Source organism: Schistocerca nitens, chromosome 6 (assembly GCF_023898315.1).
Source record: "Schistocerca nitens isolate TAMUIC-IGC-003100 chromosome 6, iqSchNite1.1, whole genome shotgun sequence".
Classification (NCBI taxonomy): domain Eukaryota; kingdom Metazoa; phylum Arthropoda; class Insecta; order Orthoptera; family Acrididae; genus Schistocerca; species Schistocerca nitens.
The window spans coordinates 600,482,791-600,509,961 of record NC_064619.1 but is presented as its reverse complement, the minus strand read 5'-3'; the positions used below and the strand labels follow the sequence as shown (position 1 = coordinate 600,509,961).

The following is a 27,171-nucleotide window of genomic DNA, read 5'->3' as shown; positions in this document are numbered from 1 at the left end:
CGCCAAACTTTGCAGCCTACATTTCTCACCAAGTGCAGTGCAATGATTTTGCTCATACCTGACGTCTCACCAGCAGTGCGTCATGTCCGACACAGTAAAATCACAATGGAGGTGGGTGGTAACAGGTTTTTGTTTTTTATCCTATATTCTTTTCATTGTGTGTAGATGATGCGTAATCAGTTTCATCTCATTGCAAATACCACATGTACAGTGATGATTTCCAGTTGTATCTAAGTACAATACCAATAAATCTGAAGAAAGCTATCGAGAATCTTAATACCTTTATGCACTATAAAAATGGACGCAGGATACAAGGTTATAGCTCAACCCATCCAAACTCCAAGCGGTATTGTTTGGTCATTATAGGCTCATTAGCCTAAAATGTCGGGAATCCCTACTATCTTTAACCCTAAATGGGACGAATATCAACTTCTCTCCTTCACCAAAGACTCTAGGAGTGATAATAGATGAAAATCTAAATTGGAATGAGCACATAACTTCAGTGTGCAAGAAGGCATCAGCATCTTCATATATCCTATAAAAATATAGAAAGCTCTTCCTCTTGACTTCAAAAAGAAGTTCGTACAAACACTTGTTGTTGTTGTGGTCTTGAGTCCGGAGACTTGTTTGATGCACCTCTCCTTGCTACCTTATCTGTGCAAGCTGCTTCATCTCCAAGTACCTACTGCAGCCTACATCCTCCTGAATCTGCTTAGTATATTCTTCTCTTGGTCTCCCTCATCGATTTTTACCTTCCACGCTGCTCTCCAATACTAAATTGGTGATCCCTTGATGCCTCAGTACATGTACTATCAACCGATCCCTTCTTCTAGTCGAGTTGTGCCACAAATTCCTCTTCTCCCCAATTCTATTCAGTACCTCCTCATGAGTTATGTGATCTACCCATCTGATCTTCAGCATTCTTCTGTAGCACCACGTTTCGAAAGCTTCTATTCTCTTCTTGTCTAAACTATTTATCGCCAATGTTTCACTTCCATACATGGCTACACTCCCTTACATGCATTTCCATTTATTGATTACAGTGATGTTATCATGCAAGGTCTTTCTCAAGAAAGCTCATGGTGTCTGGAACTGGTTATGTGTGTTAGTTGTTTCTGTGAAGCTCAATTGTTTGATCACCTTTGATAATCGTATGTACAGTTATCCTGGTTTCGTGCAGACATGCTCAGAGATTTCAGTACCCTCTGTCTTCTCTACTGTCTTATCAAGCAACAATAAGGATCACCATTGTCCCTGTGTGTACACGTTGCACTTATTTGTCCCTTTTTCCAACTTGATCTTCATTTTCCAGTAGTCTTAACTGATACTGTCTCCTTAAATTTCTTTTCCTCAGAACTTGCTATATCAGAAAACATCTATTTTCTACACTGAAAGTCTTATTATATCTGTCACAATCTTTTGTGTTATTAGTCATTATTGTTATTATTATTATCATTATTATCACTATTGTCACTATTAGTGGCAGCAGCTGCAGAGATACAGGTACTGCCAACATCAACTCTATTAATTCATAGTCAGTATAATTTACTCACACTGCCACTTCAGACACTCAAATCATTTTAATACTAGTCATTGTTATTTCTTAGATAACTATGGGGTAAAAAAGGTACTGTATGTGTGAAACGTGGTCTGATGTAAGAGAGGGCCTGATGGACCTGATCAGGTCAGGTTAGGTACTTGAATAAAAATGGATTAACATGACATACATAAACTTTACCACCAGTTGGGTGCAGGAAAGTATAAAAGGTTTTTGGATTGCAGAAGTGACTCTCAGAATTCACTGCAGTGTGAAGCCTTCCTGTGCTGCTGTCAGAACCTCGTAGCATGGAGTCAAAGGAAGACCTTTGTATGTCCTAAGGAAATGACTGGCCTTGCAGTTAGTGTGTTGAGTTCACCAACTATCGGCAATGTTTGCTTTGGAACTTTGAAGAGCATATCCCACTCATGTTTTTGAGGAGTATGTTAGAACATACAGACCAGAGGCATTGTGGCATCTGTCAGTCGCCTGAGAAGGTCTGCATGTGGTGGGTATTGTCATGTTGAAATATGGCATGAGGAGATTCCAGACAGAGGAGCGTCACTTTGAGCTTTGAAAGTTCCTGATGTAGCAATTGCTATTCAGAATGCCGTCAATATTTAGGAACGAAGACGAGACGTTATACTCAATGGTGTTTTTCTCCTATGCCCCACAGTACTATATGATACTAGACTTGACAGAAAGACACCATAGTGGCAGGGTAAGTGGGAATGATATGAAGAATGTTTAGGAATAATTAATATGAGGTGACTGTTTATATCCCATCATGACTGGAATAGAGGTGGGTGCAGACGTCAGTGTTTGTTAAAGCTGTGGGAAGATACATAGTTGATTATGTCACAACCTGCAGTGAGAAGACGACAGAAGGGTCACACAGTGACACAAAAGAAGATGCAGTTGACTGGGATGACAAAAGACGAGAGGGCAGACTACGCTAACATGTGACAATGTTAGAGTTGTAAAACTACCATAGGCTACTGTAGAGTTTCATAAGTAAGCATGGACTTCGGTAGTTTTCCTAGTAGCCTTAGTCAGCTAAGATCGTAAGAGTGTTACCTGTGCATTAGGTGTATTGCATACCTATCGGGCGTTACCTCATTTGGAGCGCTTTTCGCATGTGATCTGTGTCTAGCTAATTCTCCTAGAAACCCGAAGTGATGGACCATCTATAAACTGAATGAAGATGTACGCAAGTAAACGGCCACATAATTTACGGAACACTTTTGTTCTGCGTAGTTGTCTTCATGTCTGTTACTTAAAACTAAATACTATGTTTAGCAAAATTGAAACTGCCACATGTTAATTCATGTTTTATTCAATAACTGTTGATTACTAATGTGGAACAGAGGAATGTTATAGTAAAAATAAAAGAAACAACACAGATTTATCACAGAGCGCCAGAAGGCGTAATTCTTTCAAAAAAGTAAACCTTAAAAAAATCAAAACAAACCATTTCAGACGTTGCTTTAATACTTTGTCGAGCTTTTATAAGATATGTTTGTGTGATCTATAAACAACCTTCTCACTTATCAATAATAACAGAAAACGCTGATGAAAGTACTATTGAGTACAAAATAACGACAGTTATGTAGATTTCTTATGCTTATCTGCTTTATTTTTGGGCCATCAGTCGATTGACTTGTTTGATGTGACATGCCACTACTTTTCATTGGTTACTCAGTCTTTTTCTCATGGTCATCTTTTCCTTAGCAGTCCCCTCTCACAGATGCGAATGAGGGACTAATACTTGCCAAAGGAGAGATCAAATACTGGTTCTGTAAATTTCCGTAATAGTGTCTTGCCAGAAGAACGTCGTATTCCGTCCAGAGATTCCAGTCTGAGTTCACGAAGCTTCTCTATAATAATTGTGTGCTGATCAACCTACGATGACAAATCTAGTGACACGCATCGGAATTGCTCCGATGTCTTCCCTTAATCTGCCTCGTGGGGATCCCAAACATTCGAACAGTGCTCAAGAATATGTCGTACTAGCTTCCTATACGCCGTTGTGGGGAAGGCTAACAAAAGACCGCGTTATATTGCCAGGATACTTAGAAAATGCAACAGACCTACTAAGGAGACTGCCTACACTACGTTGTCCATCCTCTTTTAGAATACTGCTGCGCGGTGTGGGATCCTTACCAGGTAGGACTGACGGAGTACATCGAAAAAGTTCAAATAAAATCAACACTTTTGTATTATCTTGAAATATGGGAGAGAGTGTCACGGAAATGATACAGGATTTGTGCTGGAAATCATTAAAAGAAAGACATTTTTCATTGCGACGGAATCTTCTCACGAAATTCCAATCACCAACTTTCTCCTCCAAATGCAACAATATTTTGTTGACACCGACCTACATAAGGCGGAACGATCACCACGATAAAATAAGGGAAATAACAGCTCGTACGGAAAGATATAGGTGTTCATTCTTTCCGCCCGCTATACGATATTGGAATAATAGAGAATTGTGAAGGTGGTTCGATGAACCCTCTGCCACGCACTTAAATGTGATTTGCTGAGTATCCATGTAGATGTAGATGTAGATGTAGATGTAGAAAAACTGTTCGAGCGACTATCTGGGAATCTCAACAATTTGCTCGGACCATCGTCAACGAACTGTATTGGGACACCACGCCAAACGCTTTCCGAAAATGCAGGAGTGTAGAAGCCAGCGATTGCTCTCCATCCATAGCTCGTATACTATCATTTGAGGAAAGGGCAAGCTGAGTTTCGCCTGAGTGATACTTTCTAAATCCCTGCTGAGTTGTGGAGAATATTTTTTGTCTCAAGGAAATTGATTATATCCGATTCAAAATGTATTCAAGAATTCAGCAACAAACTGATGTCACGGATATTGGTCTGTCATTGTGCGTGTAAGTGCTTTTACCTTTCTCATATGCAAGAGTCTTTTGCACTTTTTTGCAATCGTTTGAGGCTTTTCGCTGGGTGAGACATTCACGATAAATGCAGCTTAAATAAGGGAACAATGCCCCGGAGTACTCCCTGTAAAACCGAATTGGGATTCCATCTGGACATGGAGACTTATTTGTCTGCAACTCTTGGAGATGCTTCTCTACATTTCCGTCTCTGCGTTTAGACCAAGCTGCCTTTCATCACACCCACAAGAAAATTTTCTAAGTCATCTTGTGCACTCCTGCACTCAGTCAACGGCGACTCCTTCCCGTGCACCACACCATAATAAGCAAACAGCTGCCCACCGTATCCGTCAGGTGACTGAGGAGAATGTTACACTAAGAAAGGAAGGGAGGATAGAGGGAAGGAGGACTTGATATTAACGCCCTGTCGACGACGAGATATTCAGAGAGGAAATTTGTCATAGCCTTTTTAAATTATCCATTCCAGTAGTCTGATTTAGTAATTTGGAGAATCAAGGTAAATAAAATCCTGGATAAGTGATCTGGCATTCGAATGACTGTCGTCCATCACATAGGTCCAGACTCTTAACACTGATATCTTGAATTTGTAATGCTGTCCCATGAGTCTACCTTCAAAATGTTCATTTCCTGTGGGGTTATTTTCATATGACGAACACCAGCGGAAGCACAAAACTCAGATGACTTTTTGGGGCTGTGAAACAGTGTACAAGTCTTGCAGTCATCGTGGCTGGTTTCCATCAGGTCATTCTGCCAGATGCCCGACAAGAGGCATGAAGCTATTTTGGATTGCTACACTATTAGTGGTGTACCCGCAGAAGGAAATGGAAACCACTGCATTAAAGACACGTAACGTGTATCCATAGGACATGTGGCCTGTAATTGAAGAAGTCTCATGATGAGCTCTCCATTGGCAAAAGATTCCGGAATAGTCCCCCATTCGGATCTCCGGGAGGGGACTGCCAAGGGGGAGGTTACCATGAGAAAAAGGTTGAGCAATCAACGAAAGGATAACGTTCTACGAGTCGGGGCGTGGAATGTCAGAAGCTTGAACGTGGTAGGGAAACTAGAAAATCTGAAAAGGGAAATGCAAAGGCTCAATCTAGATATAGTAGGGGTCAGTGAAGTGAAGTGAAAGGAAGACAAGGATTTATGGTCAGATGAGTATTGGGTATATCAACAGCAGCAGAAAATGGTATAACAGGTGTAGGATTCGTTATGAATAGGAAGGTAGGGCAGAGGGTGTGTTGCTGTGAACAGTTCAGTGACCGGGTTGTTCTAATGAGAATCGACAGCAGACCAACACCGACAACGATAGTTCAGGTATACATGCCGACGTCGCAAGCTGAAGATGAACAGATAGAAAAAGTGTATGAGGATATTGAAAGGGTAATGCAGTACGTAAAGGGGGACGAAAATCTAATAGTCATGGGCGACTGGAATGCAGTTGTAGGGGAAGAAGAAAAGGTTACAGGAGAATATGGGCTTGGGACAAGGAATGAAAGAGGAGAAAGACTAATTGAGTTCTGTAACAAGTTTCAGCTAGTAATAGCGAATACCCTGTTCAAGAATCACAAGAGGAGGAGGTATATTTGGAAAAGGCTGGGAGATACGGGAAGATTTCAATTAGATTACATCATGTATATATGGTTCTCGGGCGAGACGTCGGATGTCATAGTGAAAACTCAACAATATTTCGTCCGCGCAACTGGCCGACATCTTCAGGTGCGACGAACACACTGCTAAGGCAGGATTTTTTTTTTCCTTTATTGTATTTCAATTCCCCATCGGGGCGGGCTGGCAGCAGCATAGGCGCTGCTCTTCAGCCGAAAGACATAGAACAAAACAATAGAAGACATTTAAAAACAGCAAAGGAGAGAATAAGGTGAACATAGATATAAAAAAGGGGAACATCATGGAAGGCAATAGACAAAAAACGGGGTGACTGTAAAATGGAGATAAAAAACTGTTTAAAAAGTAGCACACACAAAAAGCCACACACTGCAACGGTTAAAAGAAACACAAGGCACAGCATGACTGGAGCATAAAGGTAGCGACGGATGGCATAGCACATAACGTAACACTGACGGCGAAACTCAAGGCAGGACACAATTAAAATCACACCTCTAGACGCACACAAGAAACAGCACTAAACAACACTGATGTGGCACACTGATGAAGAGCAATACAGAGGATCTGCTAGGCGCTAGGAGATGAGGGAGACCTGAAGAAGGGAGGGAGGGGAAGAGATGGGGGAGGTGAGCGGGGGGCGCACGGAAGAGGGCCGGGTAGGGGGGGATGTGGGAAGGAGAGAGGCAAGTATGGGGTGCAGGGTCTCAGGGGAGGGGGGACGGAGGAAAATCCGCTCTGGGAGAAGGAGGAAAGAGGAAAAGGTGGCCCTGGGGAGGGGGGGGGGACAAGGCCAGGTCATAGTTGGAAGGAAGGGTAGATGTCACGGAGAAGTTCGTCATCCGGGAGGGGGAGGCGTTGGAAATTGCCCTGATGAAGGAGATGGAGGGTGTGGAGGTGGAGAGAGGGAGGGATACAGCGATAGAGGCACGGCAACGGGCGGGGGGTGGATAGGAAGGAGGAAACCAGAGGGTGGGGGGGATCAAGCCTGCGAACAATGTAAAGGATGCGGAGATGTTGGAGGAACAGGAGGAGGTGGGGGAAGGGGATCAGTTCATACACGAGCCGTGTGGGGGAAGGAATGCGGATATGGAAGGCAAGGTGGAGCGCATGGCGTTCAAGGATTTGGAGGGCCTTGTAAAAGCGGGTGGGGGCGGAGATCCAGGCAACGCTGGCATAACAGAGGATAGGACGGATGAGGGATTTGTAGATGTGGAGGATGGTAGAAGGATGCAATCCCCATGTCCGGCCAGACAGGAGTTTCAGAAGGCGGAGGCGGGAATGGGCTTTCTGCTGGATGGTCAGGAGATGAGGGGTCCAGGTGAGGTGTCGGTCTAGGGTGAGGCCAAGGTATTTCAGGGTGGGGGTGAGTTGGATAGGACGACCATAAAGGGTGAGGTAGAAATCATGGAGGCGAAAGGAGCGAGTGGTGCGGCCTATGATGATTACCTGGGTTTTGGAGGGGTTGAGACGGAGGAACCACTGGTTACACCAAGCGGTGAACTGGTTAAGGTGGGTTTGGAGGGTATGTTGAGACTGTTGAAGGGTAGGATAGAGAGCCAGGAAGGCGGTGTCATCAGCATACTGGAGAAGGTGGGCTGGTGGGGGTGGCTTGGGCATATCAGCTGTATACAAGAGATAAAGGAGAGGGGAGAGGACAGAACCCTGGGGGACATCAGCCGTGGGATAAAAGATACGGGAGTTGGTGTTGTGGAGGGTAACATAGGAAGGACGGTGCGAGAGGAAGGAAGCGACCAGATGGACAAAATTGATAGGCAGGGCGTAGGTTTGGAGTTTAAAGAGGATATCGGGATGCCATACACGGTCATAGGCATTTTGGAGATCAAGGGAAACAAAAATGGCGGAGTGACGGGAGTTGAGCTGGAGGGACATAAGGTGAACAAGGTTGAGGAGTTGGTCGTCAGCAGAGAAGGAGGGTCGGAAGCCACACTGGGTAAGTGCGAGGAGGTGGTGTTGAGCAAGGTGCTGATGGATACGGCGGGAGAGGATGGATTCAAAGACCTTACTGAAGACGGAGGTGAGGCAGATGGGACGATAGGAAGAGGCGGCAGAAGGGGGTTTGTTGGGTTTGAGGAATAAGAGGACGCGGGAGGTCTTCCACAGGTCAGGGTAGAAGCCAGTAGAGAGGACGACATAATAGAGATGGGCGAGGACAGTCAGGAAGGGATAGGGGCTTTCGCGAAGGTGATGGTAGGTGACACAGTCGTGACCAGGGGCCGTGTTGCGTTTGGACCGGAGGATAAGTTTAATGTCTTGTGCTGTGATGGGAGTGCTTACGTCGGAGGGGGGCAACTGCCCCAAGTACTGGAGACTAGGAGCAAGTGGAGCGACCGAGGTATCGGCACATTCCATGACCGTGGGGAAAAGAGAATAATCAAATTGGGGATCATCGGGGATGGAGAAGACCTCGGAAAGGTGGGAAGCGAAGTGGTTGGCCTTACTGAGGTTGTCAGGAAGGGAGCGATCGTTATGGAGAAGGGGGTAGTGGGGAGCAGAAAGGGAACCAGTAAGACGATGTAAGGCGGACCAGTACTTGGAGGAGTTGATAGGGAGGGTGGCGTTGAGTCGTGTGCAGGTCTGGCGCTAGTCTCGGCGTTTCGTTGCTGTAATAAGGTTCCGTACGTGTCGCTGTATTTGCCGGTGGCGTTGGAGTGTATCCCTGTCACGAGTGCGCAGGAAGGAGCGATAGAGGCGGCGGGATTAACGGAGGAGGAGGACAGCCCGTGGAGGGAGATTGGGACGGTGTGGGAGGATGGTTTTAGTTGGAACATGGGCCTCCACGGCGTCAGTAATGACCTGCTGAAGGAAGGACGAGGCGTGGTTGATGTCGTCAGGATGGCGATAAGTAAGAGGGTGGCTTTCGACCTGGGTGGAGATGGAGTCCCGGTAGGCATCCCAGTTGGCACGGCGATAGTCATGGACGACCTTGGGAGGGGGTGCAGGGTGCGGAGCCAGAGGGGGGCGGTTTGCAGACGTTATGGTGAGAAGGACAGGTAGGTGATCGCTACCTGTGGGGTCAAGGATGGCGACAGTGATACGCCCAAGGAGGTTGGCGGAGGCAATGACAACATCGGGGGTAGTGTTACTTTCAGGTCGGGTGTGCTGGGGAAGAGGAACAAGGTCAACTTGGAGTGCGGAGAGGAACTGATGCCACCGCCGAAGGGCAGCAGGAGTGCGGCTATGAATATTGAGGTCGGCGGCAATCACATAGGTGGAGAAGGTGTGGTCAATGTTTGAGATGAAGTCATAAGGAAGAGTAGCAGTGGAGCGGACATAGATGGTGGCACAGGTAATGGTGAGGGAGGGGAATAAGACGCTAAGGATAAGGTGTTCAGTGGGGTCATTGAGGAGAGGTTGTGGCCGGACAGGGATATGCTTAAGGTGGCCAATCGCGACTCCACCCTTCGCACGAGGACCAGGAGCGTCAGTGTGGTGGAGGACATAGGGGGAGGTGCGGATAGAATGGCGGGGCTGGAGAAAGGTTTCGTTCAAGAGGAAGGTGTCGACCTGGTGGTGGGAGAGGGTGTGCATGAGGAGGTATTTGTTGGAGCGGAAGGAGCGAATGTTCTGGAAGAGGATGCGAGACTCGTGCCGCGCCATGACGGGAAGGAGGGGGGGAAGAGAGGGAAGGGAAGAGACTTAAACTAGGGTGTCGAGGTGGGTGAAGGTGAAGTGGGCTTGGTTCTGGGAGTAAGTGGCGAAGGCGTTCAGGTGGAAAACAGAGCGAGCAGCAAGGGATATTTGTTGGAAGGAGTGGGGGCACTGAAAAGGATGAATGTTTTGGAGTACAACGGTAATGAACCGGATGATGTCCTCGGCCGTGGGGGGTGGACAGAGGGAATTGTTGGCGTGGACAGGGGGATCGACGGGACGAACTGGGACTGTAAGTTCAGGGGTGGCTGGAGGGGGTTTAGCTTTACACTTGTGGGAGTATGTGGGATGGGGGCCATTGCAGGTATTACAGGAAGGAGGAGCAGCGAGGTTGGGGCAGTTCTTAAGAAAGTGGGAGGCCTTGCAATGGGGACAGGTGGGGGGGTTTTTGCAGTTGGGAGTCAGGTGGTCATTGTACATCAGGCACCACTGGCAACGGTACGATTGGGGAGGGGATTTGGAGGATTCAACAGGGTGGCGACGGTGGTATATCAGGGCACCCTGGGTGAGGAGATGGTCTATGGATGGGGCGGATTCAGAGAATACCCGCATGAGGTAGGTGGGACCAGAGGCATTGTGGATATGGCGGGCAGAGCGGATTTCCAAGTCCGGGTGGGAGTTCAGTTCTACCAACACTTCATCCTCTGTGATCACCGGGCTGAGCTTGGTGATCACAGCGGTGTAGGTGGGGTTGGCGACGGGGAGGCTGGGGCTGACAAGGAGTGGAAGCGGAAAGGAAGGGTGTCAGAGAGGCGTGGGGGCCAAACATAACTCGTGGGAGTTTTCGCAGGAGGTCTGTGTGAAAGGATTGGGACGGGGACTTGATAAGGACTGAGTCCCTGCGGGGAATGAGTTGGGAAATGGGAGCACCAGGTAAGTACTTTCGTATTTCCTTGGTGAGGGTACGAGCGTCGAGGAACTTAGGATCGGAAGTTGACAGGACAAAGGTGTGGAGGATGGGGGCAAAGGTATGGGTGGCAGGAGGAGGGGTGGTGTCCATGGTGACGGCAGGGGGAGGGGGAGGTGGTGTTGATTTTTTGTCGGAAGTGGCGGGAGCAGAGTCGGTAAGGACGCGCTTTTGGGGTTTTTTGGAGACTGGAGGCTGGGAGGAGGGGAGAGGGACGGGGAGGAGAGGGAGGTGGCGGGAGGCAGATCCCTGTGACGTAGTGGAGGCACCGGGAGAAGCAGCTGGTTCAGTGGTGGCGATGGTGGCTCGGCGCGACGTGATGCGTGCGGGAGATGCAGAAGACGAAGCGACGGGGTCGGTGAGACAGGGGAAGCCAACCACCTGAGGGGCGGCAGCAGAGGCGGCAACAGAGGCGTACATGAGGGCGGGGGTAGGAGTGGGAGCTGTTGAGGGTGTGGAGGCTGGAGGAAGGGTGTAGAGGTGTGGGTATACAGCAGGGGAGGGGATAGGGGGGTTAAGTGGGGGAAGGGAAGGGGAGGTGGTAGGAGGGAGGCCAGGAGCGGCACTCCAGGAAGTGACTGTGGGAGAGGGGGAGGGGGAGGTGTAGATGACGGTGGAGGTGGGAGTACTCATTGCAGACGGCGACGGACAGACGGACGTGCAGCAGGCAGCGCGGCGTCGGCGTCGGCGATGGTCGGCGGCGAACAGACGGACGAACAGCAGGCGGCGGTAGCGGCGGCGGCGGCGGCAGAGGCAGCGGCAGCGGTGACGACGACGGCGATGGACAGCGAGCAGGCAGGCGGACGGACGGACGGACGAACGAACGAACGAACAGCGACAGCAGCAAGCAGCGGGCACACAGACAGACAGACAGACAAACATAATCTTCGAAGACGGAGATTCCACCCTGAGAGTAGCCCAGGCTTTGCAATCTGACGCTTTCGAAGGAGGGGATCCAACCCTCTAGATGCTAAGGCAGGACCAGGACCTCCCCATTTATGCCAGTTTTAGGCAGGAAGTGCGCATGCGTGGAGGCGCCAAATTCGATGGCCAATAGCGACGAAATCAACTGATAGCTGGAAGGACAGTAACGCCACCTACAGGATGAAGAACCAAATACTTCGGCGCACGCGCGGAGGCTGCCGCCGCTGCTCTGCGCTGCCATCGGCAGCCCCAGCGACCTCTGTCGGAAGCCGCAAGCAGTACCGCGCGTCCACGTAGGCGCCTTGATTATCCTCCCATTTTTAACAGAATATTTATGTTGCTGGCGAATCGTCGTCCGTCTTATGACCAAAAGTATTCCTCTCTGCTCGAAGCGACTTCATTATGGCCAGTGCTGGATCCCATGCTGAACTAAGCTGAAAGCCCGTGTCTCTGTTTACAAGATTCGTCGAGCTACGTATTTCCACTGCTTCCTTAATAACACTGTCCCAGTACGAACTCGTCGATGCGAGAATTTTTGTATGTAGGTAATTCATAGAATGGCCTGTACTGAGACAATGCTCGGCCACTGCAGACTTTTCTGGTTGCTCCAGACGAGTGTAGCGTCGGTGTTCAGTGCATCTCTCTTCTACAGTGCGACAAGTTTGTCCGATGTACGACATGCCGCAGCTACAAGGAATCTCGTAAACACCGGGTCTTCTTAGGCCAAGGCTGTCCTTAGATGAGCCCAAGAGAGCTCTGAGTTTTGCCGGCGGACGAAAAACAGATTTAACTTTATGCCTCTTCAATAGTCTTCCTATTTTTGAAGAGACACCGCCGATGTATGGCAAGATGACCATTCCCCTTTGTTCTTCGCCTTCTTCTACTTCCTCACGTTGGGTAACCCGCTTTGGTTGTAAGGCACGGCGAATCTCCCGTTCGGAGTATCCATTTTGTTGGAAAATGGTACGCAGATGGAGTAGCTCATAGGATAAGCTGTCTGAGTCTGATATGGCTCGTGCTCTGTGGACCAACGTCCTCAGTACGCCACTTCGTTGCGAAGGATGGTGACAGCTGGTGGCCTGTAAGTATAAGTCCGTATGTGTTGGTTTACGGTACACTGAGTGACCTAACGTGCCATCTTCTTTTCTCCGTACCAACACCTCCAGGAATGGAAGTTCGCCGTTTTTCTCCATCTCCATCGTGAACTTGATGTTGGGATGAAGCGAGTTAAGATGCCCAAGAAAAACATTCACCGATGCAATGCCGTGAGGCCAGATAACAAAGGTGTCGTCCACATATCGCCAGAAACACGTAGGTTTCAAATCCGACGTCTGAAGCGCTCTCTCCTCGAAGTCTTCCATGAAAAGACTAGCCACAATGGGAGACAGGGGACTACCCATTGCGACGCCGTCAGTCTGTTCAAAGTATTGTCCATTAAATAAAAAGTATGTCGAGGTGAGCACATGTTGGAATAACTCTAAAAGTTCCCCATCCAGCTTCTCGCTAATGAGCAACAACGATTCCTGCAATGGTACACGAGTAAAAAGTGGCTTCTGCCAGCTCCCCCTCCCTGATGATGCCCTCCTCCCCTCCATCTACCCCTCCTACCAACTTTGATCCTCCCTCCCTCTTCCTGTTTCTGTTCCCTTGGGGACCCTCCATCCCTCCTCCCCTTCTCCTCACTCCTCCCCCAGGCCTCCCCTCCCCTGTCCTTCTACTCCTCCTCCCATCTCCTCAGCCATTGGCATCTCTGTTCTCCCCTCTCCACCCTCTCCGCCCGCCCTCACCCTTCTTCCCCTCTTGGCAGGTCCCCGGACTCGCACACGCTACGTGGACTTTCGCGCGCCGGAGATCATCGCCATCTGTGTCTCGTGTGTGTGACGTCGTTTGTGTTTTTAGTGTCCGCCGTCACGCTTCTACGTTCACTTGTGCCATCGGATTCATCAGTGTTATGTGCGCCGTGCCAACGTGTTTTCAGTGTCTTTCTCGTCGAGTGTGAACGGCTCCGTGTTTTTTGTGTGTCTGTGCCTACTATTTTTTGCCCGTCACTATGTTCATTTTCATTCTCCATTATTGTACTGTGATTGTCAACTCTCTGGCTGAAGAGCGGCGTAGCATGCCGCTGCCAGCCTACCTGATTGTTCAGGTGTGAAAATAACAATAAAGTAAAAAAAAATCCTGCCTTAGCAGTGTGTTCGTCGCACCTGAAGATGTCGGCCAGTTGCGCGGACGAAATATTGTGGAGTTTTCACTATGACATCCGACGTCTCGCCCGAGAACCATATATACAATATGTCCGTCGGGAAAGCCTCAAGCAACACAGATTACATCATGGTCAGACAGAGATTCCGAAATCAGATACTGGACTGTAAGGCGTACCCAGGAGTAGATATAGACTCAGATAATATAGTAGTAATGAAGAGTAGGCTGAAGTTCAAGACATTAGTCAGGAAGAATCAATACGCAAAGAAGTGGGATACGGAAGTACTAAGGAATGACGAGATACGTTTGAAGTTCTCTAACGCTATAGATATAGCAATAAGGAATAGCGCAGTAGGCAGTGCAGTTGGAGAGGAATGGACATCTCTAAAAAGGGCCATCAGAGAAGTTGGGAAGGAAAACATAGGTACAAAGAAGGTAGCTGCGAAGAAACCATGGGTAACAGAAGAAATACTTCAGTTGATTGATGAAAGGAGGAAGTACAAACATGTTCCGGGAAAATCAGGAATACAGAAATACAAGTCGGTGAGGAATGAAATAAATAGGAAGTGCAGGGAAGCTAAGACGAAATGGCTGCAGGAAAAAAGTGAAGACATCGAAAAAGATATGATTGTTGGAAGGACAGACTAAGCATACAGGAAAGTCAAAACAACCTTTGGTGACATTAAAAGCAACGGTGGTAACATTAAGAGTGCAACGGGAATTCCACTGTTAAATGCAGAGGAGAGAGCAGATAGGTGGAAAGAATACACTGAAAGCCTCTATGAGGGTGAAGATTTGTCTGATGTGACAGAAGAAGAAACAGGAGTCGATTTAGAAGAGATAGGGGATCCAGTATTAGAATCGGAATTTAAAAGAGCTTTGGAGGACTTATGGTCAAATAAGGCATAAGGGATAGATAACATTCCATCAGAATTTCTAAAATCATTGGGCAAAGTGGCAACAAAACGACTATTCACGTTGGTGTGTAGAATATATGAGTCTGCCGACATACCATCTGACTTTCGGATAAGCATCATCCACACAATTCCGAAGACGGAAAGAGCTGACAAGTGCGAGAATTATCGCACAATCAGCTTAACAGCTCATGCATCGAAGCTGCTTACAAGAATAATATACAGAAGAATGGAAAAGAAAATTGAGAATTCGCTAGGTGACGATCAGTTTGGCTTTAGGAAAAGTAAAGGGACGAGAGAGGCAATTCTGACGTTACGGCTAATAATGGAAGCAAGGCTAAAGAAAAATCAAGACACGTTCATAGGATTTGTCGACCTGGAAAAAGCGTTCGACAATATAAAATGGTACAAGCTGTTCGAGATTCTGAAAAAAGTAGGGATAAGCTATAGGGAGAGACGGGTCATATACAATATGTACAACAACCAAGAGGGAATAATAAGAGTGGACGATCAAGAACGAAGTGCTCGTATTAAGAAGGGTGTAAGACAAGGCTGTAGCCTTTCGCCCCTACTCTTCAATCTATACATCGAGGAAGCAATGATGGAAATAAAAGAAAGGTTCAGGAGTGGAATTAAAATACAAGGCGAAAGGATATCAATGATACGATTCGCTGATGACATTGCTATCCTGAGTGAAAGTGAAGAAGAATTACATGATCTGCTGAACGGAATGAACAGTCTAATGAGTGCACAGTATGGTTTGAGAGTAAACCAGAGAAAGACGAAGGTAATGAGAAGTAGTGGAAATGAGAGCAGCGAGAAACTTAACATCAGGATTGATGGTCACGAAGTCAATGAAGTTAAGGAATTGTGCTACCTAGGCAGTAAAATAACCAATGACGGACGGAGCAAGGAGGACATCAAAAGCAGACTCGCTATGGCAAAAAAGGCATTTCTGGCCAAGAGAAGTCTACTAATATCAAATACCGGCCTTAATTTGAGGAAGAAATTTCTGAGGATGTACGTCTGGAGTACAGCATTGTATGGTAGTGAAACATGGACTGTGGGAAAACCGGAACAGAAGAGATTCGAAGTATCTGAGATGTGGTGCTATAGACGAATGTTGAAAATTAGGTGGACTGATAAGGTAAGGAATGAGGAGGTTCTACGCAGAATCGGAGAGGAAAGGAATATGTGGAAAACACTGATAAAGAGAAGGGACAGGATGATAGGACATCTGCTAAGACATGAGGGAATGACTTCCATGGTACTAGAGGGAGCTGTAGATGGCAAGAACTGTAGAGGAAGACAGAGATTGGAACACGTCAAGCAAATAATTGAGGACGTAGGTTGCAAGTGCTACTCTGAGATGAAGAGGTTAGCACAGGAAAGGAATTCGTGGCGGGCCGCATCAAACCAGTCAATAGACTGATGACAAAAAAAAAACACTATTACAAAGACATTGTAGTGTCGAGACAACATGTAATTACACCTTTTACGCAACGACACAAACTCAGCACTTCAGGCTATAGGGTGGTAGGACTGGACCAAAGTAATACATCAGGCAATCACCATCGACAGTTACACCTAACATTTATTTGGTACTTTTAAACAAGAGAACTTGATAAATAAAAGCATCACATGTCTAAAACTACAACACATCTTTAAAATTTACCATTCATGTGAAAATGAATTAGTTCAATTTTAAACACTCATAAAAATGCGGCACTTAGGGCCTATTACACATTGACTGGAAAGAGTTAAATTTTATAACTGATGTACTCTTTCATTACGACAGCGATTGTTACTACCAAAATAATTCAGTTAATTTAGCATATAACATATAAAATTTCATTTGAGTAAACAAACTCATGAGATTCAACAACTAAACTCAGAAAACGGACGCCCGCCCGTTCACCTATTTCCATTACTGGTTCGACATGGACCCCCACACTGGAGCAGCAACGGTCACGAATGGGCACGAGGAAGTCCCAGAACTAGTGGGTATCTACAACAGACTGACATCTGCCTTAAATAACTAGAAACACAATAACTCATTACAACACATCAGTAAAATTAATATATGAAATTAATTACTGTCATTGAAGGAATTCTAGTACCACCATCAATAGAGTCCGTTTCAGGGCATTAAACACACAACAACTGGCCTCTCAATAACTGGTAAGAATTTAGGAAACTACTGATTTCAAAATTATACACGTGTCGCTCAGACACGCTATTAGCTCAAACAGAAACGTAACAGTAATGTTATTACAATTCAGAGACAAATATATATCCAGGGAAATATACAACAGACTGACATCTGCCTTAAATAACTAGAAACACAATAACTCATTACAACACATCAGTAAAATTAATACATGAAATTAATTACTGTCATTGAAGCAATTCTAGTACCACCATCAATAGAGTCCGTTTCAGGGCATTAAACACACAACAACTGGCCTCTCAATAACTGGTAAGAATTTAGGAAACTACTGATTTCAAAATTATACACGTGTCGCTCAGACACGCTGTTAGCTCAAACAGAAACGTAACAGTAATGTTATTACAATTCAGAGACAAATATATACCCAGGGAAATATATATATATATATATATATATATATATATATATATATATATATATATATATATATATATATAATGATCACGCCACATACACCTTAAAACACTATGTATTAAACCAATTAAAAGCAACACATTGAAGGCCGGACTCAGTTTGTTAGTTTGCATTTTTGAGGTGACGAACACACTGAAGTCGTTTCCTCGATTTCCTGAGGCTAGTGCTGTACACCTCAGACTTGAGGTTGCACCATGAGGGAGGACACCAAACCGAATAAGTCCTTCAGAAAACTGTCAGCATGATTTTAGCAGCTGAGGGTGCAGCTTTGAACATGGTCGGATGGGAAATGATACGACGCCACTTCATGAATTGCCATTTTTTTTTCCAGTTCGAAGTGATGAATCCACGTTTCAACGTCATTGACGATGTTCGACAAAAAATTGCCACGATCAGCCTTGTAACACGCAAACAATTACGTACAGCTGGTCCTTTGTTGTTACGCGCCGATGGACGCAGCGGGCATACTCCTTTGAGTGCCAGTTGGTGGATGAGTGTGTCAGCACTACCAATGAAGACGTCCAGTTGTGCAGCGAGGTTTTTGACTGTGATCCTTCGCTTACCTCGAGTGAGAGCGTCCGCACATTCCAACATTGCCGGCATGCAAGAGATCGGACGGGCTTGCGTGACCTTGCGCTGATGACAGACACCTCACCCAATGACTCAACGTTCTTTTGTTAAATGCCAGGTCTTCATAGACATTCTACAAGCGCTTCTGCGTATCTGCAATGCTCTGGCTTTCCGCCAAAACAAACACAAAATCAGCTCTCTCCTTGGAACACACCTGCACTACAGACGCCTCTTTGTGGTTACGTGTAGCGCAGCTGCCTATTGGCACTTAATGAAACTATACATCTACATCTACATCTACATACACACTCTGCAATCCACCATACGGTGCGTGGCGGTGCCTCGTACTACAACTAGCATCTTCTCTCCCTGTTCCACTCCCAAACAGAAAGGGGGAAAAATGACTGCCTATATGCCTCTGTACGAGCCCTTAATCTCTCTTATCTTATCTTTGTGGTCTTTCCGCGACATGTAAGTTGGTGGCAGTAAAATTGTACTGCAGTCAGCCTCAAATGCTGGTTCTCTAAATTTCCTCAGTACCGATTCACGAAAAGAACGCCTCCTTTCCTCTAGAGACTCCCACCCACGTTCCTGAAGCATTTCCGTAACACTCGCGTGATGATCAAACCTACCAGTATCAAATCTAGCAGCCCGCCTCTGAACTGCTTCTGTGTACTCCCTCAATCCGACCTGATAGGGATCCCAAACGCTCGAGCAGTACTCAAGAATAGGTCGTATTAGTGTTTTATAAGCGGTCTCCTTTACAGATGAACTACGTCTTCCCAAAATTCTACCAATGAACCGAAGACGACTATCCGCCTTCCCCACAACTGCCATTACATGCTTGTCCCACTTCATATCGCTCTGTAATGTTACAAATGGTTCAAATGGCTCTGAGCACTATGGGACTCAACTGCTGTGGTCATCAGTCCCCTAGAACTTAGAACTACTTAAACCTAACTAACCTAAGGACATCACACACATCCATGCCCGAGGCAGGATTCGAACCTGCGACCGTAGCAGTCGCACGGTTCCGGACTGCGCGCCTAGAACCGCGAGTCCACCGCGGCCGGCGCAATGTTACACCCAAATATTTAATCGACGTGACTGTGTCAAGCGCTACACCACTAATGGAGTATTCAAACATTACTGGATTCTTTTTCCTATTCATCTGCATTAATTTACATTTATCTATATTTAGAGTTAGCTGCCATTTTTTACACCAATCACAAATCCTGTCCAAGTCATCTTGTATCCTCCTACAGTCACTCAACGACGACACCTTCCCGTATACCGCAGCATCATCAGCAAACAGCCGCACATTGCTATCCACCCTATCCAAAAGATCATTTATGTAGATAGAAAACAACGGCGGACCTACCACACTCCCCTGGGGCACTCTAGATGATACCCTCACCACCGATGAACACTCACCATCGAGGACAACGTACTGGGTTCTATTACTTAAGAAGTCTTCAAGCCACTCACATACTTGGGAAGCAATCCCGTTTGCTCGTACCTTAGTTAGGAGTCTGCAGTGGGGCACCGAGTCAAACGGTTTCCGGAAGTCAAGGAATATGGGATCCGTCTGATACCCTTCATCCATGGTTCGTAAGATATCATGTGAAAAAAGGGCAAGTTGCGTTTAGCAGGAGCGATGCTTTCTAAAGCCGTGCTGATGCATGGACAGCAACTTCTCTGTCTCAAGGAAATTCACTATATTCGAAATGAGAATATGTTCGAGAATCTTGCAACAAACCGATGTTAAGGATATTGGTCTGTAATTTTGAGGATCCGTGCTTCTACCCTTCTTATATACAGGCATCACCTGCGCTTTTTTCCAGTCGCTCGGGATCTTACGTTGGGCAAGAGATTCGCTATAAATGCAAGCTAAGTAAGGAGCCAATGCAGTAGATAAATCTCTGTAAAACCGTATTGGAATTCCATCAGGACCTGGTGATTTATTTATTTTCAACCCATTCAGCTGAAGTGGAATAGTCCATGATGTCTCGCAACAAATGCAGCATTTTTTCCGCGGAAACTGGCCGTGTTTAACATGAGATGTAACGGAGCTCCGTATATCTATAACCGTATGCTGCCCTTTGTGTCTGTGTTTCCTTCCTACGTATTGGGCAAGATTGCTTGTTAACTTACGCCCCGTGTTTCGCTATTCTGCCATTCGTATTACTATACATAATATTTAACGACTATTATATTCACTACTATATTTTCTATTTATTTTTGACGTGCCACATCGAAAGAGAACGCCGTCTTTAAGGTAACCCTTAACGTCTAAATAGATCGTCTTTGCTGTCGTTACAGCACTCTGTGCCAGCTTTTCAGAATATCGCATCGATAGAGAACGCCATTTCTACGGCAACCCTCAACGTCTATGTAGATTATCTTTGTTAGTAACTTCTCTTTATCGCTATAGCAACCTTTGACAGCTATTCCATATATCTTTGCCAACAGCACGTATTTTACAGAACGGATAATAGAGGGCAGCCTAGACTAGTTTATTTTAAGCTAATTATTTACTACAGATTATATTTTCTGACGAATATCTACTTCATAGCAACTTTACGATGTATTTTAACTATAATTCTTCTTCAAATCTTAGTAATATAGACTATTGTAATACATTTTATTCTAATAGGACTCACTATGCTTCTGACTGGTTAGCACTGATGTCATACACAGAACGGCGAGCGGGACTAGTGCTACTTAAAACCACTCCCTGCCTATCCATTTAGCAGTCAGTTCAGCGCCATGTGTCGGCGTAGCTTGCTCCATGGAAGTCCACCTGCCGTTCTGGGTATATGTAGTTTGCAATTGTATTTCAATGTATATACGATACTGCAAGGATCCGTCTTTCTGTAAGTATGTTATTTCAGAGTCTGAAGATGATCCCTAAGGATTGAATCCGGTCACTATGATTAAAAGAAATTTGCGATCAAGACTGTTAACTGTGAAGCTCTAATCATTATCATCATCTTGAAAAGTTTCCAGCCCCTGGCTGGGTGTCTTTTGAACATAAGCCTCACCATCTAGTCCTGTTTTCCCACCATCTTTTGTGTTCACTCTAGTCCAGTCCTCACCTACTTTTTCAAGACAATCCTCCACACCTTTGAGCAATCTGTCCCTTTTACTTCCTTTTGGTGGTTTCCATCTCGTGTCTATTTCATGCGACTTCCGGGGAATCCTCTTGTGTTCATCCTATCTCTCCTTGATACTCCTATCCTACTTCTGAGGAACCTCATTTCACACGCCTGTAACCTGATTACATCTCTTTTCTTCATTACCCATGTTTTAGATTAATAGATCGGTACTGGGAAATAAAACTTCTATATGTTACTTTTCTTTTTTGTGGAATGTCTTTATTCCAAACTAGGCTCCTAACACTTTGTAGGAATGCTTTTGCTAGTCTACCACGTTTACTGACCTCTTTCTCGTTTCTTCCATTTTCCTGTATCATATTTCCCAAGTAACTAACACCTTCCATCTGCTTCAATTGTGCACCTCCAATCTTTTCGCTAGCTTAGTTTCTAGTACTGTCTCACAGTTTTTTCCCAAAGCATCCAGGTGTTCCTGAATCTCCTCCTCCTCTTTGCCCAGATCATCAAGTCATCCGTAAACACCAATGCTTTCATTTTGTCTTCCCCAGTTTTTTCTGTCACTTAGTTGTTGTCTCATCCAAGACCAAAATGAAGGAGAGGCGACAATGCACTGCCCTGTTTCACAACCTATGCGATTTTCTAAATAGGAATGCCATATGGCTTTGACAGTTTTAGTTTTTATTTTTGTACGATTTCTACATCACGACGTGCCTGTAAAAATGTCAGGATTTCACTGCTCTGTGCAGATTAACATATGGAGAAGAGGCAAGAGAAATGCAGAAGAGGGTGCTCGAAGAGGCGAAGAGTGGCACCACGAGGGAGCTACAGGCGCTGCTGGACGGCGGGGCTGGCGTTAGTGCGCAGGATGAGGACGGGGCCACCGCTCTGCACTGGGCGGCCTGGAGGGGCCACAAGGGCGCTGTGAGGTGCCTGCTGAAGGCCGGGGCGGCGGTGGACGCCAAGACTGAGCTGCAGCAGACGCCACTGCACCTGGCCGCCGACAACGGGCACGCAGCCGTGGTGCGTCAGCTGGTGGCCGCCTCGGCCGACGTTAACGCGAGGAATGTGGACGGGATGACGCCGCTGCACAGGGCGGTGATGGCAGGCCACATAGGGGCTGCCGAGGCGTTGTTGCGGGCGCGTTCGAAAAAGGGCATGTGGCAGATTCTCCACTGTGGTAGCGAGACAAATAAGGGTGAGATTTCCCCCCTATGTCCCGGAGATGACAACAACTGTCACTGAATATACAGTTTACTTTTTGAAGCTACAGTTATGACACATTCCAGCTACTCAGACAAACCCGTGTTACTGAGAGTGTCACTAAGTAACTTACTTGACATAGAATTCCTCTGACACAGCAGGTGAATGCCATGTAATATCCTTCCATGTCCTTTATGCTATTGGCATACATAAAAGATACGGTAGTCAGTATTACACAAGGATGTAAGAGAACCACAATAAGAAACCGTTACGTTTCGCTCATGCTTTAATTGTAATTTTAGTAAATAATCACATGAAACATATATTTGTTTGGTGAGTGAGCAGAGAATATTTTGTAGTTTGTGTTGGGTCTTCAAGACATACGAATTTTATATGAAGTGCTATTATTTTGGCTGCAGGATCAGCAACTAATAGCTGAAGGTAAACTACTAGATAGTGCTTCTGACGCTACACCAATTTGCAGAACACCTTAGAGTGAAGACTGCCAAGTAGGACTTCGTAGATGCAACTTCATGTGGGGAATCACACGTTCTCAAGCGAGAAATCTTCTATATTATAATAACCATTAGAGGTACTGTCTTTAGTTGCCTACTAAAGCTTTTTTTTACTGATATAGTATATTGATTTACTTTCTTTACTTATGTCTGTTGTGTCTTCTATTTGTTCTATTTGTGTATGTTGTGATCTATTCAACACAACAAAATAATTTATTCTAGTAATACCCAAACTGTTGTAAAATAGCCTCTTAATGATACATGAATACATATGACACAATTGATTCAAAACGTCCAAGCCACCATCCATTGTATTGTAAATTTGATTTCTTTGGAATGTTTTCCTCGGATGCACAGAGGAGAATTGTAGTACGGTCATCTGCCACTTTTTGAAGATCAGATGGTAAAAGCAGAAAAAACTCTGTATGTGAACATTGCTGTGTACTGTCATTCTGGTTGGAAATCCTATTTTTACTTGTACAGTCAAGGAACATTTAAAAACACTAATGATAGCAGTAATCCTTAAAACCCAACTAATAAGAATGTCAAGGAGCAGACCCTGAAGAAAGAAACTTGTCTTCCACAGTCGCTATATTGGTGTACCACAAATTGTTCTTTATAAGAAATGCTTATGTTATGTGACTTTCTCACAGACATAATCACGCCCTTGCGGAATGTGGCACATGTATGAGCACTTCCTATAAACGGGACTATATAAAAATTACCAAAACCTTGCTACAAATGCTAGTCATTGGGAGGACTTAATGGAAGTTATTTTTCACATTGTTTGCTATTTCAGAGTATTATACAATGTTTACACCAAATGGTTGTGCTATGTATTCTATTGTATTTGTACATCAATAGTTCTTTTATGTTTTGTCTGATACATCTTGCAAAATATGTTAATCAGGATCATATGTTTAAAGATAATTTCCTTTGTGACCATTATGTAATCAGCTCTTGCTATGCATATATGTCGTTATTAAAATCCATGTTATTTCCACACGTAAATTCTGCTCTTGAAATAGACGGGAAAGAGTTCTTCATTAGTAGTGCCATACAGGACGGAAAATATATATTGGTTTTAGGTGTTGATAATGAAGTATTACTGTTATTCAAAATATTATACTCTACATATATTCTGACATTCATTATGGTCACTATGAAAACTAAGTATTAGCTACCTCTGATGAATAGAACAAGATAGACCACGTTATGAGCCATCATTACTGTTGACACTATAGAAAACAGTAATATATTGAAATTTTCAAACTGTAACCTGTAGAAACACATACCAAAATTTTGCTCTTGAGCACAGTTTTACAGGGAAGAAGAAACAGTGAGGCAGAGCGTCCTGTCGCTGATAATGTCGGTAGAAATGGACAGAAGCTTAGATTGGGAAACAATAGCAACGGGAATCATCTGTTTCCTCTTCCAAGGAGCCATACTAATATTTAGTAATGCCTGGAATTACTAGGAATGGAGAAATCTATCTTCATGTAGTTTGTTAAAATTTCAAAAAAAAAAAATTCCGTTATCTATTAATGCCTAGATCGCATTTACGTAAGACAAAATATGACCATGAGCTAGTTTCGGTTATAGGCGACAACCATCCTCAGACCCGTAAACAATCAAAATACACAAAATCACCTTAGAAAAATCTCTTTACAACATAATATTCAAGATAAAAATGTTTGAAGAAAGCAAAAAATCGAAGGTATATATATTCTCGAATCAGAAACATACAAATTTACAATAGCCATACACATCAATAAATATGTAAATACATACACACAAATTGTATTTATATTACATGTGCCCAGTACTTTGCAACCTCCAAGGCGCTTGGAGTGGCTTGCAGGAGATCAGTCTTCGTGCAGGTTGTAGGGCACAAAAGGCACTGGAGCATGTGGCTTTACCATACGAAGGTGAAACGTAGACTCTAGTAAAATGGAGCGGTATATACGAGAGGCGTTTCTTGTGAAAGCGCCTTGGTAGAAAACATTATTTTTCAATATAACTTCTGTGCAGTGCGACGCCCTTACTCCACGTTTCTGGGTGGGCCTGTCCCCCAGCGTGGTACCACTCTAATGTTCGACGTCGGAGCCAACCAATTGCTGCATCTATAAACTGCCCATCATCCAGGTACTGTTTCCCGTGGAGTACATCCTTCATTGGGCCAAAGAGATCGAAATTGGAATGTGCGAGAACCGTGCTGTAGGGTGGATGAGAAAAACAGTACAATTAAGTCTTGTGAGCTCCTCTAGTGAGCGCAGACTTGCGTGAGGAATTATGTTGTCATGCAGAAGGAGAAATTCGTTTGCAATTTTGTGGTGACCAATACACTGAAGTCGTTTCTTCAATTTTCGTAGCGTAGCGCAGTATACTATCCTGCAGAGGTTGCACTGTGAGGGAGAACATCAGACAAAATAACCTCTCCAGAGTTCCAGAAAACCGTCGCCATCATTTTACCAGATGAGGATGCAGCTTTGAACTTTTTCTTCGGAGGAGAGGTGGTGTGGCGACACTCCATGGATTGCTCTTCTGTTTCCGGTTTGAAGTGCTGAACCAATGTTTCATCACCCGTGGCAATGCTCGTCCAAAAATTGTCACGATCAGCGACGTAAAGCGCGAGCAATTCCGTACAGTTGGTCCTTCGTTCCTCTTTATGGTCTTCTGTTAGGCGGCGTGAAACACAGTAGGCGCATACCTTTGAGTACCCCAACTGGTGGACGAGTGTGTCGGCACTACCAACAAAGACGTTCTGTTGTGATCAGTCGATCACCTCGAAATAGAGTGTCCGCATGTTCAGACATCGCAGAAGTCACATCTGTGTGCGACTGCCCAGCAGGCGGGAGGTGGGACAGGTTTATGAGACCTTGTTGCGCTGATGACAGATGCCGCACCCAACGACTCAACTTGTTTTTGTTCACTGCCAGGTCAGCGTAGACAGTCTGCAAGCGCTAATGAATATGTGTGATGCTTTGGCTTTCCACCAAAAGAAACTCAGTGACAGCTCTTTGTTTGGAACCCACCTCCGTTGCAGACCCATTTTCAAGGCTACGTATAGCGCCGCCATCAAACGGAACTTCATGGAGTTATAAGGGCTGAAACTGCAATATTACACGTCGGCCCAAAAAAATTACGATGTTTTTCAATCGAAATTGGCCGAGAAGAAAATGTGTTGCATTACTTATTGAATGTCCCTCTAACATCGTACTACGCTTGTCCGTCCTCTTTTAGAGTACTGCTGCATGGTGTGAGATACTTAGCAGATTGGATTAACGGAGTACATCGAGAAAATTAGAAGAAGGGCAGCACGTTTTGTACTATCAGAAATAGGGGAGAGAAAGTCACCAACATTATACAGAATTTGGAGTGGAAATAATTAAAACAAAGGCGTTTTTCGTTGTGGTGAGACCTTCTCACGAAATTTCAAACTTTCTCCTCCGAATGTGAAAATATTTTGTTAAACCTGACAAACGTGGGGACGAAAAATCATCATAATAAAATGAGGGAAATCAGAGCACGTACGGAAAGATATACGTGTTAGTTTTTTCTGAGCGTGGAATAACAGAGAATTAGTTTGAAGACGCTTCCATGAACCCTCTGCCAGGCACTTAAGTGTGATTTTCAGAGCAGCCATGTGGATGTAGCTGTAGATGTGAAGAATATACGTTGGTTGATAAAAACTTAGCCGACCATACAATATAAAATGGCCATCGTTACATCACGTAACTCATCGACAACGAAATAAAATGCTTGTATGTCCAACTGGACTGCCTTGACTTGCCCATTCAATGTCAGACCGTATGTGAGGTATACATGTACTCGTACTGGCTTGACAGAAATGAAAAGAAGGAACAGAAAGAGGTGCACTGGTATGTGCACATTCATAAAAAGACATAGTAATAAAAGTTAACATAGATACAGTTGTGTATCTAGAGGACCGTGTGATGCTTAATAACAAGAGATTCGATTTTAATTGAAAGTAACAAAAAGAAATATTATATGTAAACTGAAGATGGAGGGGGGGGGGGGAGGTAAATTGAAGGTGGAGAGGGGGGGGGGGAGAAAGGAAAAGAAAGGGATTACAGATATCAGCAGCATCGGGACATTGCGCAGAATCAGCGACGACGAGTGAAAATGTGTACCAGACTGAGATTCGAAACCGAGATCTCTTGTTTGGTACGCAGGTGTGTTATCCACTGCGCCATCCGCACGCCTCCCAGCCGTCACACATTCTCACTGAGCACCACTTATACGCAGTCCACTCCACTTTATCCAGTTCACTACTCTGAGATTCCCATTGGAGGTCGGACATACTTGTGCATCCGCAGTGAAGAAGGTGGATACATTGTCCATCTAGGGGAATCAATTGTATGAATGCGCATTCATATAAATAAAAGAATTAACCAGAAAT

General features: G+C 45.1%; 1 protein-coding gene across 1 annotated transcript in view; it reads left to right on the top strand.

Moving 5' to 3' along the window:
- The window catches only part of LOC126262412 (inversin-like), a 97,422-nt gene extending 75,132 nt beyond the window's left edge, over nt 1–22,290 (top strand). Inside the window, exon 4 of the mRNA XM_049959039.1 lies at nt 21,780–22,290. Within this exon, the coding sequence (XP_049814996.1) occupies nt 21,780–22,275 (496 nt within the window). The 3' untranslated portion in view covers nt 22,276–22,290. The remainder of the gene's footprint in view (nt 1–21,779) is intronic.
- The last annotated feature ends 4,881 nt before the right edge of the window (nt 22,291–27,171 follow it).